The following is a 15,270-nucleotide window of genomic DNA, read 5'->3' as shown; positions in this document are numbered from 1 at the left end:
TTACACTGTTTTTCAGCTGCATTGAGGTGTGATGAAGGTAATGCCTTTTATCTCTTTATCAACACATTATCATTGGCTCAATTCAACAAATGAGTATGCAAAGTAGTCTAACAGTCCACTGCAGACTAGATTTGATCATTACTGTAAAACACTGTAGTATTTCTTATAAAAAGAGAATGCTCCAAATGACCATAGTATTTAAAATGTCCAGGTATCTTTGGAACCTTCTTCCATCTAGTACAATGTTGTTGTTTTTTAAGTTCGGCTATGACATTGACTGCTTATAAATTATTAATTAAGCATACAGCAGTACTAGTCAAACAGATTACACTTCTACGGAAAATGTACATTAAAGCTGACTTTTGTACTACAAAATAATATTGCAATAACCTTATTCTCTTAACTTGAGGTATAGAATATAATTATACATAGAAAAATATTACATATAACTTGAAAAGTAGTTTTTACACTAAAAAACTGATTTTACTGTGAAAATGTACAATTTCACAAAATACATTAGCCATTGCTTTTCTATTTTTTTACATATGTAAGCCTAGAACACAAAAATGTTCTTTTTTTTTTCATAGGAAATGTTACAAGGTACAGTAAGAAGTAATTACATGTTAGCTAAAAAAATATAGCATATATTTTAAATATAGAGATAAACTAAATATGACCCATCTACATGATATACTAAGTCTTCTAACGCTTCCTCACCTTAGCCAAACAGCTATTTTACTGGGGTCAATATAGTTATGAAGTGATTGAGCATTCTGGTTCTTAAAGCTATAAACATTTCTGCTTGAACAGGTTTCCTTATGCTGAATAACTTCATGTACTCCTCGTCGCACCAGGTAACCAAATATCAACCCAACAAGAAAAACAGCAATGATGAACAAAGCCTAAAAAAACATTTGAATGTATAAAACATCTATCAAAATTAGGTTATGACAGGAACTCAAATACATGTAGCTCAAGTTCAAAAATACTTTCACTCTGTTCATCAATGTGTATCATTTACAATTAAATAAACAGTAATGTTTCTAAATACATTACAATTTTATATTTCATGTAAGACATTATGACTATAACAGTAATTACCTAATCTTGATGGCTTCTTAATGTTATGCTATATTGTGTTTTACTGCTACATGTAAAACACAAATAGTTTGACATATAAAAAAATCACTGTTTGTTTGAAGTTAAGCACAAAGCCACACAATGGGCTATCTGTACTCTGCCCACCACAGGTATCAAAACCCAGCATTGTAAGTCCGCAGACATACCGCTGTGCCATTTGGGGGGGGGGCAAAAAAATCAGATATTATTAATAATAAAAAATTCTAAAATTCATATTTTCCTTATCTGAAAATGTATTTTTGATAAATACTTACCTCTCTCCACACAATAGCTATTCCACTTGCATCTACCTTTGAGATTTTGCACATGCCATTAGCCTTGAGCTGGCTCCCACCTAAGGTACATGTGAACTACACTAATACATGATGTAATCATCATGTGACAATAGCTCTCCACAAATAGGAGGGTGACATATCTTCCATGTGCAGTAGATTCCCAAAAGAACTTGCAATCTAAATTAACTTCATTCTTACATAAGGCAAAAATAATGTGCATTGATAGTCAGGAGGAAGAGTGGGAAGATGTGCAGTGAGGTAAATATCTATTGGAAATACATTTTCAAGTAAGGAAATGTGAACTTCTAAAACAATGTTCTAACCTCACACAATAGCTAGAATCCCACACTGATGTGGTGGAGGAGGCAGTGCAATTAGGAATGTCTAGATGAGTTCCTTTCAGAGAAGGTGACTGAAGGGGAAAGCACATGTAGTGTGACACCCTATAATGAGTGCTTACAAGACAGGAAACACTCACAGAAGACTACATCCATCTTGTACAGCTTATACTCTTCACCCCAAATGAAAGAAAGAAGCCAAAGCTAATGTGTTGCAGGGACAGGTAGAAAAAAAGTTCATCAGTATGATATGTGTTCTGTTGTATGATTTACTAACCATAAATTATAAGAACAAGGACACAGGTCCCTGCTTGTCATGGGATGAAAATACTTTACTCCATCTGGCTAGCCAAATCACTGGGAAATTTGCATATCATATAAAAGGGGTGACCCACACCACACTGACAAGGACACTCCAACTCTACTTCCCACTGCATTGTGCTGCTCACTCAGACTTTCTCCAGAGGGATTGCACAATCAGTGAAGAACTCTCCAAGTCAATCATTCCAGCAACCAGGAACTGGTAAATGGTAATGGTCTCCGTGCTCCACTCAATGTCCAGAGAGGGAGAAATTCATGTTGGGAAAACACCAGAGGTGTGCCTAGACTCAATCAGACCTAACTGCTGCAAAAGTCTTTTACTGTAGAAAGTGCAATGGGTTACTGCAAAAACTAATATATATATATATATACAAATATATGTACCTCCATACTGGTCTTGCAGTAAACATTATCTCAACAGTGGACATTTTAGGAGCTAGGGACAGATGTAGTACTTTCCATTACCCCTGACTAGATGCACATTTAGGGAAGTAGTATGCCCTGAGAGGCAACACCTGCAACTGGGTGGATTCCAAAAAGTGAATCATATTAGAGTAGAAACAGGTAAGGAAGTAAAGTGGCACTTATCCATCAAATGGTGAGTAGACTGTAGAATGACAACTGGAGGTAGGCAATATTATGAAGGAGACAAAACTGCCAGGTGGTAAAGGTTATGGGAGTCAAAGGTGTTAGGTGTAGTCCACATACCAGCCAGGAGGATCTCATCCAAGAGTCATTGAAAGTGTGAGGCCAGAGTGTGAGCCAAGTGGTGGATTTTATGTGAGGAGACATGATACAGCCTGCAAGCATCCTCATCCAGGGATGAATACAATCTGGATAAGTCAATGAATCCATCAAGTGAGAGTAACGAACAAGAGATCTCTAGAAGAGGAGAGATCCCATGGCAGGAATAAATAATTGTGGGATTCCTGAAATGGAATGCCAAATAACTCCTGACCACTCAAACTGGACAAAACAATGATAAAGATCAGTACAATCAGAGAAAGCCAAAACAAGGTCATCCAACAGCCTCCTATGGTAGAAACCAACAATCCTCAGTCAAACAACAAGGAAAGGAGGGTGTGCCAAACCTGTAAGAGATGAATCGGTAAAGAGATAGAAATCCAGACACTGAGGCAGCAGTGGAATGCCAACCAGTGTTGGCATGATCCAGCAACCAAGAAAGATCCCCAAGAAGAGAAGGCAGCAGCATCATAAGTGAGGAAAAAGGATTGCAGGAGATATTCCATTGGTCACTCAAAGTCCATTGAAGAAGCCTCATATGAGTGTGGCCTAAAGGAACAAAATGTCTAAGAGACCTGATAGACCCAAAAGAGATACAACTTCTTGCACAAGCTTTATAGGAGAGGAAAGAGTCAAGCTAACTTGATGCTCCATGTCTCACAGATGAATGGGAAAAGGTTGAGCCCAATAGAGGGAAGAGTTGAAAAAAGTACTTCAAGATGGATCAAATATTAAGACAGATTGAGGAAATTGGAGAGTTTGACCAGCCAACCCAGACGAGCAGCTTTTTGGAGGAGAAATGTCATAGCCAAGAAAAAGGCCTCCCAAGAAAAAGCAAGGAGAAGCCAATCATCCATATAATAATGGACACAAAGTCCAAGACTGTGGACATGTCGAGCAAATCAGTTGAATACATAAGAAGCCAAAGGGGAAACTCAAAACTGGTACATCAGATCCCAGGGAATGAACCAAAAAAAAACATTGGGAAGACTAGACAATTATAATATGTAGAAAGGCATCCAAGGCATTGACCTTGGTCATACATAATCCAGGGGAAAAGAACACATGGAGAGGAAGAAATCCTTTCTCTTCAACTGAAGAATCACTAGATAATGGTTGAGAGAAGAAAGGTCATTGATAGGACATCAGTCTCCAGTCTTTTAAGGGACAACAACCCTGAAGAGGGGAAATTAACACTCTTGTCCAAAAGATCCACTACTTTAACCTCACGACACAAAACAAAAGATGCTGAGGACTGGAAGGGGGAGGAAAAGGAATTGGGAAAAGGAGACAGATGAGGAAGAGGCAAGAAATGATGAAAAAAACCTTGTGTAAGAACTGGAATGACCCACCAAATGGCTGCAAATTGGATCTAGAAGTCTGCAAAGAAACAGGCATGCCCCCACAGGGCCAAACTGACTGGATAGAAAGGTAGATAGTCACAAACAACTCAACGGGGCGGGTGGATGGTGAGAAGAAGTAGAGGAACAAGAGCTAGAAAAAGAGAAAGGTGGAGGGTTCACAGTGTAGAGAAATGTACATAGTTTTGTTTCTTTGTTTGTTTTGAATTTTATGCAAAGCTACATGAGGGCTATCTGTACTAGCCATCCCTAATTTAGCAGTGAAAGACTAGAGGGAAGACAGCTAGTCATCACCACCCACTGCCAACTCTTGGCTACTCTTTTACCAATGAATAGTAGGATTGACCATCACATTATAACTCCCCCACGACTGAAAGGGCAAGCATGTTTGGTGGGATAGGGATTCAAACCCGCAACTCTCAGATTGTGAGTCAAGCACCCTAACCACCTGGCCATGCCAGTTCTAAATGTACATGGAGTCACAAAGTTTGTACAGGCAAAAAATCATGAAGGAAATGAAGGACTGATATCAGGCAGCTTTGGCCCAAATCTTCAAGATGTTAGGAACACCAATGAAAACTTTATGGCTAAGTAAAAGAGCCAGATGGAGATAATAATGGGGAAGACAAAGAGCAAACAGAATGGCAGCATGTCTTGGAAGGTCTCTACAACAGATGAACCAAATAAGAAGGGACAAAGCAGAACACGAAACTCTTGTCAAGGTACTGAAGAGTACAATTGATGATCTCCAGAAAAACTATCTGGATCACGGGCTAGGGCTTCAGAGAAGAAAGGATAGTAATGAAGGAGAAGGATAAGAAAGAAGAAATGTTAACATTTTCCTACACCAAAAATATATTTCTGGTGGATACCTGCTCTCACATAATAGCTTTTCTTGACTTATGCTGACCTCTACATGCACAATTTTCGCTCACCGCTAACCTTGATACTCCCACCTACCCTCACATAATCACACGTGGTATAGCTGCACTGTAGAATGCAATAATCCTCCACTATGAGGAGTACGACACACCCTCATAGTACAGCTGACTCTCTCTATACTGTAGAACACTACCATAACTTAAAGATTAAGCAAAAAGATGCACTGGAAGTAGGGAGGATGGGTGGGAAGAGTGAGTAAAGGTAAAAATCTATCAGAAATAGATTTTCAGTGTAGGAGGGACTGGTGCAAAAGTTACCTAGATGAGCATTCTTTGGAAGGTACCTGAAGAGAACCCATGGAGTGTAATGCCCTAATTCATGAAGTCACTCTCATAGGAGACTGCACCCCATCTGTACCAGGTATACTCTTTGCCAAATGTAAAGAGTTGTGTCACTAAAGCAGGCAGAAAAGATGCACATCAAATTTGTAATTGGATGTGCTAAATAGTGTAGAGTGGCTAGGACACCTCAGACTGTTTTCAGTGGGTCAACTCCAATCCAAAACCAGGCAGCATCAGGTATTTATTTTCCAGTCTGTTGTAGGATGAGGGTCTCAACTGTCTTCACCTGAATAACAACTTCCATTCCAACGACCAAACATAATGGGTCAACTCCAGTTCAAAACCAGACAGCGTCGGAAACTCTTCATCCATTCCATGGTAGGAGGATGGCCCCTACCAACCACATGTGTAAGGACTTATGCTAGCTGGTCCTATGCCAATCCAACACAAAACTGCCTGGGAACTGACATTCAAGCAGCAGGAGGTTGAGAAAAAGCCAGCTGGATGGGTGAACTGCACATGGCGGATTCATCTAGCTCAAAAACAAATTGCATTGAGTGTTTGTCTTCCAGTCTATAATAAGAGGTGAGTATTTCTCATCTACACCAAGAAAATACCACCACCCTACTCTCAATTGAGTAGAATTGATCAAACTCTAGAGGCTGTGAACTGGTGTGTGGCAAGGACTCCCATACTTCACTGAAAGAGGGGAGGCACAATTCAGTGGACAGTCCAGAGGAATGTAATACTGTAAGACAGCACAATGGGTGACCACAAAAACCCTATCTTGAAAGTAGACTGGTCCTTGTTTATTCAACTAGGACCAAAAGGATAGGCAGCAATCCCAATGCTTTACCCATGAGAGTCCATAAGTTGGTATGGCCTGGTGTGGACCTTATTTATGAAGTAAGATACTGTGAGGCAATCTTTAGTGGTCTTGTGAGCATTATAGACCTCTACAACCAGATAGTGCAGATTTAAAGTTAAGCATATCTGGTCAAGCACCACTTGTCACGGAGCAGGATTCAGAGATGTAGAAATAGACCACTGTTACAGTAAAATACAAAAAGAGAACTTACCATGGAAGGGGTATGTACTATGGCGACAGGAGAAAGTTGATATCTAAAATAAGAGACAGCCAGAAAATGAAGAAAATGTCTTCTGAGAGTAAGTGTGGTAGTCCACATGCCCATTTTCACGAACTATTTTAAAGGATGACAGAAGTGAAGAGCCAGTGAAAGAGTAGGGTGTTGAAGAGGAGATTTGTAAGGGTAAATGTGAATCTACATCCAATGAAGCACAGGCAAAATAGATGAGGTTCTGTAGCAATTCCTTGAGAGTAATAGGAGGAACATCTTGGGGAAATGAGAGATTCCAAAGAATAAACAGATGGGAGCATGAACCCTGAAAAGGAGCAGAGTTAGCAAAAGAACAACAAACCATGCAAATGGAACATAATGATAATAATATGGAAAAATGCAAGGAAAAAATACATGAAGCAGCAATGGCATACACATCATATATCACATGGTGATTGGCAAAAAACAAGTAGAACCTAAGTAAAAAATGGTACAAGGAACAAGAGACTAAAGGGTCGAAAAAAGGAAGGATAAAAATGGAGAATAGTATTCGGGTCCCAATCAAGAAGAATTGCAAGTCGAGGAGGATGAAGAGGGCAAAATGGACAAAAAAGCATATGAAAGATGGGAGGAGAAGATAGGACAATAATAAGAAAAACTGAAATTATTAGTTAGAGCTCCCTGGTAACCAGCTATGGCCAAAAGTGATAAGCCTCAATCAAACAGCCAATGAAAAAATTCAGAAAGGTGGGGAATAGAATAAAACATGATGCAGAGACCAACTATGGAATGTTCGTAGATGGGCAAGGAGGGATGAAGAATGCACTGAACAAGAAAGAAGGAAGGCTACACGTAAAGAGGCTGGAATGTCTTGCAAGGTACCAGACAAAAACCACATGTAAAGTTGAGGTGATGACACTGTTAGATGGGAGTAGGAGAAGTGAGGGTGAAGGAGTAGAGAGTGACAGAGGTAAAGGAAAAGAACAGGAGAAGGTATAAAAGAGAAAGCTATGGCCAGGCCAGCCAGTATGGAGTTATCAGGAGAACACAGCATGGAGTGTTCATAGTGAGGGAAAATATGCAAGAGAATACGTGTAGGAGGGAAGGCATGGAGAAAAAAAATTGGATCAGTCTTGATGGAGAGCATTCCCAAGTAAGGTTGAGGGAGGAGAAGCAGGGGATCAGAAAGGGGTAGTAGGATATTGAGAAAAGTGGCAAAACATCTAGAAGAAGAGTGTTCAGATGAGAGCACAACCACTTGCAGAGGAACGATGGACATATCCATGTGTAGTATCTTGGTGGGTCTTGAGATATGATCCATGACAAGACTTAGGGAACCCAGAATAGAACAAGCTATTAAATGTACTGGTATAGAATGGGCCCATAAAAACATGGTCGATAGTGAGGAAACAGGGAGAGCAAGACAAAGTATCCCCCCTTGATGACTGATAAAGAAGGCAACTGCTGAGTTGACTCTATGTATCTCATTAGACTACTATGAACTATCTTAAAAGATCCAAAATTCTTGGTCATGCTAAAAGTACTAAGAGCTGGATTTGAAGGGACAATATGTCGTGGTTCCAAGGACCCGAATTCATATGAGAATTGAGATATGCCTCCTATCTCGTCAAGGAGGCATCTGGAAACAGTCATGGAAGACCCAGAGAAGAGAGGAAAAGGAATGCCCATCATGGGGGTAGTTTTATCCAGTCACCAGGTGAAGCCTTTAAGTAAGGAAGAGGAAGAAGAATAGTTGAGGACAAGAGATCCCAAGCAAGGACCCAGAAAATATGCAGTCCATTGTAGACATTGCAAATGAGCATGACCCAAGGGATTATGAGATTCCATGGAAACCCAAGTCCTCAAAAGAGAGAGAACCTCCCACACAGTAAGGGAAGGAGAGGATATAGTACGGGAAACCATTCATTCCATGTCCCTCAAAAGAAGAGTAAAATGTTGGGCCCTGAAGACATATAAACGAAGAAATATCAAAATGAATGAGAAACGAAATAGGAGTGAGATGTGAATCATCTAAGTTGAACCAACCAACCCAAATGTGCTGTCTCCCAAAGGAAGAGAAAAGGATGGTCATAAGAAGCTTGTTGGGACAGTGACAAATGAGAAAAGAAGCATCAAAGATGTCCATCACTCATATCCAAAACCTAGGGAGAAAGGTCATTGTAGAGTGAGAAATTCCTCATGGAAAAATGAGGGTGGATGAGAAAATTAACTGAGTTTTATGTGTGAGTCTTACATCTTTCATGACTCGGTTAATTTTCTGGGAACCATGAAAATAAAACCTGGAAAAGAATGAGAAACTTATCTAATCGTGACTGCAGCCATCAAGGACACAGATCAATGCTGGCAAAAAACAAAATCCCTTGGAGGGTGTAAAATAATGGAAACAGAAGACATTGGAGAAGGAGAGGAAAAGAACAAAGGTTAAGGCTCTCTGACAGAAATCCCAGTACTCAACAACTGGCCTCAAACAAAAGGCAAAGACCCATAAATCAAATGAAACAGGTCCTACTGACTCTGAGCCTATAAAACAGTCAATGTCAAGACTAATAGTGCCAAAGTCTATGAGCAGTGGAAGGACGATTGGGAAATGGTGACAGTGAGAGAAGAAGAAGCAGGAGGACAGGAAACAGAGAGGCATAGAAGGATCACAGGAGAGATGGTAAACAAGTAAGGATAAGGCAAAATCTTTGGCATGTGACACTAACATATGAAATCAGAGCAACCAGCACACTAGTAAAATCATACAAGCTAATGAAAGGAAACAGATAAAGGCCTAAGAAATATAAGGGAGGCAAAAGCAATTGAGTAACAAGGGCATCATGCCACAACCAACTGTAGCAAAGGATCAACCAAATAAAAAGTGAAAATGCCAAGGAAGATAAACATGCCTCTGAGCATCTGTCAAAAACCCCACAGGGGAATGATGGATGACCACAGAAAGAATGTTAAATAAGGAAAAAATTACAGAAAAGGGTAGTGTGTGCAAGACAAAGGCAGGAAAACTTAAGCCTAAGAACGGCAAACAAAAGACAGAGGATCTGACCCCCAAGTCTGAAGTAAAAACTCCAGAGTTTAGGAGTCAAAGAAAGGCAATACAACATGAAATAACACCTATTCATATGGGGTAACAAATGAAAGATGACGAAGTATGTAAGCCTAAAAGTAGTAGTAAAAAATTGAATATGTAAAAAACATACCCAAGAAACCTAGTCACAAAATTATGAAAAAAAACTTGGGTATAATCAAGACAATGTGAGTAGGAGGCAAAGGTAGGTGGAAAAAAATCGGCAAAATCTTTCCGTTACAAATGAGAAACATAGACAGAGGTACATTCAGGTACAATTGAAGGCTTAGGCCACGTGAAAGATTCCACCACCCACCGCACAAAAGCTGTCACCTCTCCCAACATACCAAGACAAACCTAACACCAATATAGTTCATTGGCTAGCATAAACAAGTGTTTTTTCACACCAGACAAAGTGGGAGTTACCAACTCTTGTGAAACAATGTCTTTGTAGATACTTCCACTGAAAAATGTCTAAACTTGAAAAGTTTACGAGCAAAGAGAAATACACTTCTTTACACACAATGACCAAATTGAGAAGTGATGATAGCCCTCTACAGTTCAAAGTCAGCTGTACAAGGAGAGTGTTTCACACTCCTATTGGTGGAGGGTTGTTGCATGTTGCAGCACAACTATAAACACGTGTAATCATGTAAGGATAGGTAGAAGCATCAAGGGTTGTGGCGAGTAAAATCTGAGCATATAGAGGACAGCACAAATCAGGAAAATCTGTTGTGTGTGAGAAGGTAAGCTATCATATCAGAATTGATCACTAGAGAAAGTAATTGGAACAAAGAGATTAGCCCTCCAACTAGGTAAAAGGGACTCCAGGCTTTGGGAATACAAAAATTGAAAAGGGGAACTGCTAAAAGCCATGACAAAAGAATCCTGGTGGTGAAGAAAGTATTTGAGAGTGTGAACAAAGCTGATCCAGAAATATGTCAACATGTACACATGTCTGGAGAAAGAGGAAAACCAAATAATCCTCAGCATAAGAGGCATTTAGTAAGGAACATGAATAATCAAAAGGCATAGGTGGAAAAGAAAGTAAAGAACAAACCTGAGATATCAAATCCACAAAGAGATTTGGAGATAAATTTGCCTCTACATGTAAAGAGAAGCCTAGTTCAAATCCAGGTGGTGGAAAGAGATGATCAAAACTGTCATTCTCATGGCAGTGTTCAGAAAGAGGGGGAACACTCTCCCAATGTAGGGACAGGGAGATGAGACAGTGAAGATATTAATGAATCCACAATGTGTTTAACAATGGCAGTAACATTCTCCACATTTAATGAGCCTCCAGTGGCAACAGATGAAGTAAGGTCAGAGTTAAATTGGATGACGAGGAACCCACTTTGAGACTAATAATGCTTGGAGACAGTTTGAATGGGTAATAAAGAAAAACTTTAATATAAGTTTAACATAACAGCAAATGTACAACATTTCGACAAGGCTTTGTCATCATCAGGTCTCCAAGCATTATTAAAGGTCAGAGTTAGCTACATTTCCAAAGACTTGAGAGGAGGTAGAGTTAGTAGTGTGGATTCTCCAGAATTTTTTAAAGGTGTACATTGAAATGAAATTCAAAATAAAATAAAATGAATGAACGTTAGTGCTGAAATAAAAACAGCACAAATCTCACTACTCTGAACAAAGTTTAAACTTCAAGAAAAATGTCCATTTGTAACATCACCAAGGGAAAAAATGTAGTTAACTTTAATTGCAAGTGCTTATTGGGATCTACTACGAATGGAGGATGTGTTACACCAATATTGGTGGAAGGCTATTATCACATGATGATTACATTATGCACTAGCAAAATTCTTGTTAAAACAGATGTCTTAGGTGGAAGATAGCTCAAGGCTAGTGACATGTACAAAATCTCAAAGACAGACATATGAGAAATAACTGTTGTGTGCAGAGATGTAAAGAATAATATAACTAAAAATATGGTTGATAATACAGGGTGGTCCAAAACTATCTTTCCTGTTTTAAACTTTACTAATGAAATAGCTAAAGAAAGAGAACCATGCACTTTTTAACATCTTGTTGCCCAACTCAAATAGTCTTTATTAAAATGTCAGTAGACTTTTACATGTGCACTATTAGTGGCTCTCACCATGTCTAACCGACATTTGATTTCAGTTCACGTTTGCTGCAACATGCCTAAAGTTACAGTGGAGATGGCATCCATTATCCTGATCTTTAGCTCCATGATGTTTACTACAGGTGTGCAATACATGATGTCCTTAACATACTCCCCAAAAAAGGAAGTCCAGTAGAGTGATGTCTGGCAAATGTGGAGGCCACAAAATTGAACATCTAACCAATCCATTGCCTCAGAAATGTCTGATCTAGGAAGCATCTGATCAACAAACTCCAGTGAGGTGGAGCACCATCCTACTGAAGGATTATATATGGTTGCATTTCCTCCAGTTTTCTAATCACAAAATTTTCCAGTACTATCAGCAAAAAAAGAAAGGGCCAATAATGCTGTCACATATGAGACCACACCATACATTCACCTTTGGGTTTTCATGCATGATTTCATAGCGGTTTTTCGAGCCCCAAATGTAGAAATTACAAAAACTTCTTCATCCATTCCTCCATAGTTGGTTTCAATGGTGGTTCTTTCTTGTGCTAGCATTTATAATTACACTGTACCTCAGTCACTGACTTGGTCTCTTCAAGCCAAATGATACAATAAGTCTTTTTTTACAAAGTTGCCATTTTACGAGGTAACACTACTCATTGGAGTGAAAAAAAAAACACGACAATAAAAACTGTTTGAGTTAGGCTACAAGATGTTGAAAACTGTTTTGTTGTATTTCTTTAGTTATTTAATAATTAAATTTTAAAATATAGGAAAAATCATTTTGGGCCATCCTGTACTTGAAAGGCATTGCTAATGTCTATTATTTTAGTTGGTTCCAAATGATGATATGGTCAGTGTTGTAGTTGTGTTTTGCTGAGGCTATGATTGATTATAATTGCAAAAACAATTGACTTGTAAAATCATGTGGATACATGCATGTCAAAACATCACGTACAATACAGTTAAGCTCCTTTACAAGTGGAATATTGTTTGGTAGCTAGTTTTATTCTGAGTAACCGTGTAAACATCCAGAGATAACTTATAACAAAAAAAACTAAGATTTTTTTTCTTACTCTTATCATGAATTCTGGTTATTTTCTACAGCATTATTAAATTTTTATTAGAATTGTTAAATTAAGTTGTTTTTCTTTTTTTCTGAGGTGTATTTTAATATTTCTATTTCTCCAGTTTTCTGGAGAAGAAATTTTAGTATCTTTACAAAGTAAGGAAAGGTTAGAAAATTAAGTTTGTTTTGAAACTCTCAATGTAAAATTAGTATTTTTACATGTAGAAACTCATTTTATATAAATGAATGGTTTTCAATGATACATGTAAATACTAATCATTACTGCAAACCATGCCCTTTACATTTAAAATCATAGTATTTTACTTCAAATTTAAAACTCAGAGCTGTTTTTTTTTATGTGCCACTAAAAAGGCAAGTTTTGCATAACAAATTATTTGCAGTACATCCTTGTACAAGTGTAGAATTACATACACAAAATATTTTATTACAGTAAACTTAAACATACTGTTACAGCGAAACACACTTTTAAAACTTTTCCTTTAGTTCCTGAAAACCAACCAGGCTTATAACCGTGCACTTCAGGTTGTCCATCCATTGGAAGGTCCAAATCAACATTATCCGTCTCTACATCCCACTTAGTGTATGCTTTCTTCCCTCGAATATAGTCAGCCATTTTGGAATTTATAACTGAATAAAACTGAAAGAAAAAAAAGAAGCATCCAATTGTGTTGAAATCTTAACCTTGTAAGCAAAATGTCTTTAACTAACTTAATTTTAAATACTATTTACAAAGGGGGTGGGAGGTAGGGACTGAATATTTACATTGTTTTACAAAAAAAAAGAAAAACACACGATGCTACTGAACCTGCAGCCTTATTCTGATAAATTAAAATGTACCGAGTACCTCATAACTACATTTGACACTGTACTTTCTTAAACACAAATAATTAATATCACACCATGACATTTCTTGGATAAAAATTAAAATTATTGTTGCAAGTACAATTAGTTTCAACATGGTACAATGACATTACTACAGCACTATTTAACAAAAAGCTTTAAACATTCCATAAATATAATTCCCTTGTGTTAAACAAACATTTCTTGATAAACAGACTATGTGGAGAGGCAAATAGTTAAGCTATATTTAAGAAGGAATTAACCAGTCAGTGAAAACGATTGCTTTTAAGACACATTTATTTATTTCAGATGAGTAAGACTGAGAGGATTGTATTTCATGTTAACTGTATTATTTTCCCACCAGTTACATGTACATGATCATTACTTTAACACTAGAAACATAAATGGGTAAAAAAATGTGTATTTACCTCTTTTGTACTTATGTGATGTAAACATTTAGAATTGAGTGCCATAGGAAACAAATGTATTTGTATTTGAATAGCTCTCAGGATCTTCTTTCATTTATTTCAATGCAAGTCTTCATGTTTCAAGAGTACAGGGTTATTTTCTACACTTGTGCATGGAAACAGGATTTGATATATGGGGAATACAGGGCTACAAATCCCCTATAAGAAATGAGAACTACTTTTAACAATTATAATTAAAAACAGTGGGGGGGGGGTCTGTATGACTCCTCCATTCTGGCAGAGTTGTCAATGTTTTTGCTTTAAACAACATGTGGTTATGTATTTGTAAAGCCTACTAAAATAAACAAAAGTAATGTGTGGTATATATTAATAGCTACTCTACGTAGTGATAAATTATTTGAAAATATATACATCTCAGCAGGCACCCCCTTTAACAGATAAAGTGTACTTTGAACACTGTGTTAGAATTCATAATTTTATTTTTCTACAATGAAATAAAACTTATTTATAACCCTTTTTAACTGCTTACTTCACCTTGCAAAACCAAGTTTTATTTTGTTTGTTTTGGAATACGTCTCCAAAGATGAAGGTTAAATTACCATTTTAAATAGTACACACCTGACGCCTGAATTAAATAGGGTTTTATATTCTATTGTTAAAATGCTGCAATACGCTATTAGTAGTAGTAGTTATACCACGCTAAACATCCCGTGAGTGGCAATAAATACAGTAACATATTTGTTAAGATAATCGATGTAATTTGTAAATATAAGGCAATAGGCGTAAAATGTTGTTACCCTATGAACTATGACCTAGTACTAGTAGTAGTACTTCATAATATTAATTTTACATAATCTTAGACTAACTAACGTTAAAAGTCGAACTTTTAGTTTTAAGACGTAGACTATGGTTTTACTTGTAGTTTTAAATTTAATCTTATGACTATAAGTTTAACACTTAGTAACAGTATGACTTTCAAAAAAGTTAATCAAAAACTAACAGTAATACTAAAAAGTTAAAAATAAAATCCACCAGTAAAACTTATTCATATTTATTGACGTGTCATTCAATTTTTCATATAAATTTCATAAAGAATTATTTAAATTTCTGAAATACTCACATATAAAACTTACAGCTACCAGTTGTTCAGCAGTTTATTTTGTGTCGAAATTTCATGCTACCCATACACAATAAATTGTTTACCTGCGCGTCACCTATATTACAGTCTACAGATTGTGTAATTGAGCTCATTTC

General features: G+C 37.4%; 1 protein-coding gene across 1 annotated transcript in view; it reads right to left on the bottom strand.

Annotated features, from left to right (window-relative positions):
- Nucleotides 1–14,188, bottom strand: part of LOC106477614 (glutamate carboxypeptidase 2-like) — a 28,626-nt gene extending 14,438 nt beyond the window's left edge. Inside the window, exons 1-3 of the mRNA XM_022381131.1 lie at nt 14,017–14,188; nt 13,212–13,385; nt 718–902 (exon numbers count right to left, since the gene is read on the bottom strand). Coding sequence (XP_022236839.1) covers nt 718–902; nt 13,212–13,385; nt 14,017–14,061 — 404 coding nt within the window. The 5' untranslated portion in view covers nt 14,062–14,188. The remainder of the gene's footprint in view (nt 1–717; nt 903–13,211; nt 13,386–14,016) is intronic.
- Between the last annotated feature and the right edge of the window lie 1,082 nt (nt 14,189–15,270).

Source organism: Limulus polyphemus, unplaced genomic scaffold (assembly GCF_000517525.1).
Source record: "Limulus polyphemus unplaced genomic scaffold, Limulus_polyphemus-2.1.2 Scaffold76733, whole genome shotgun sequence".
Lineage (NCBI taxonomy): Eukaryota > Metazoa > Arthropoda > Merostomata > Xiphosura > Limulidae > Limulus > Limulus polyphemus.
The sequence above is the reverse complement of the archived record's forward strand: the minus strand, read 5'-3'. Positions and strand labels throughout refer to the sequence as shown.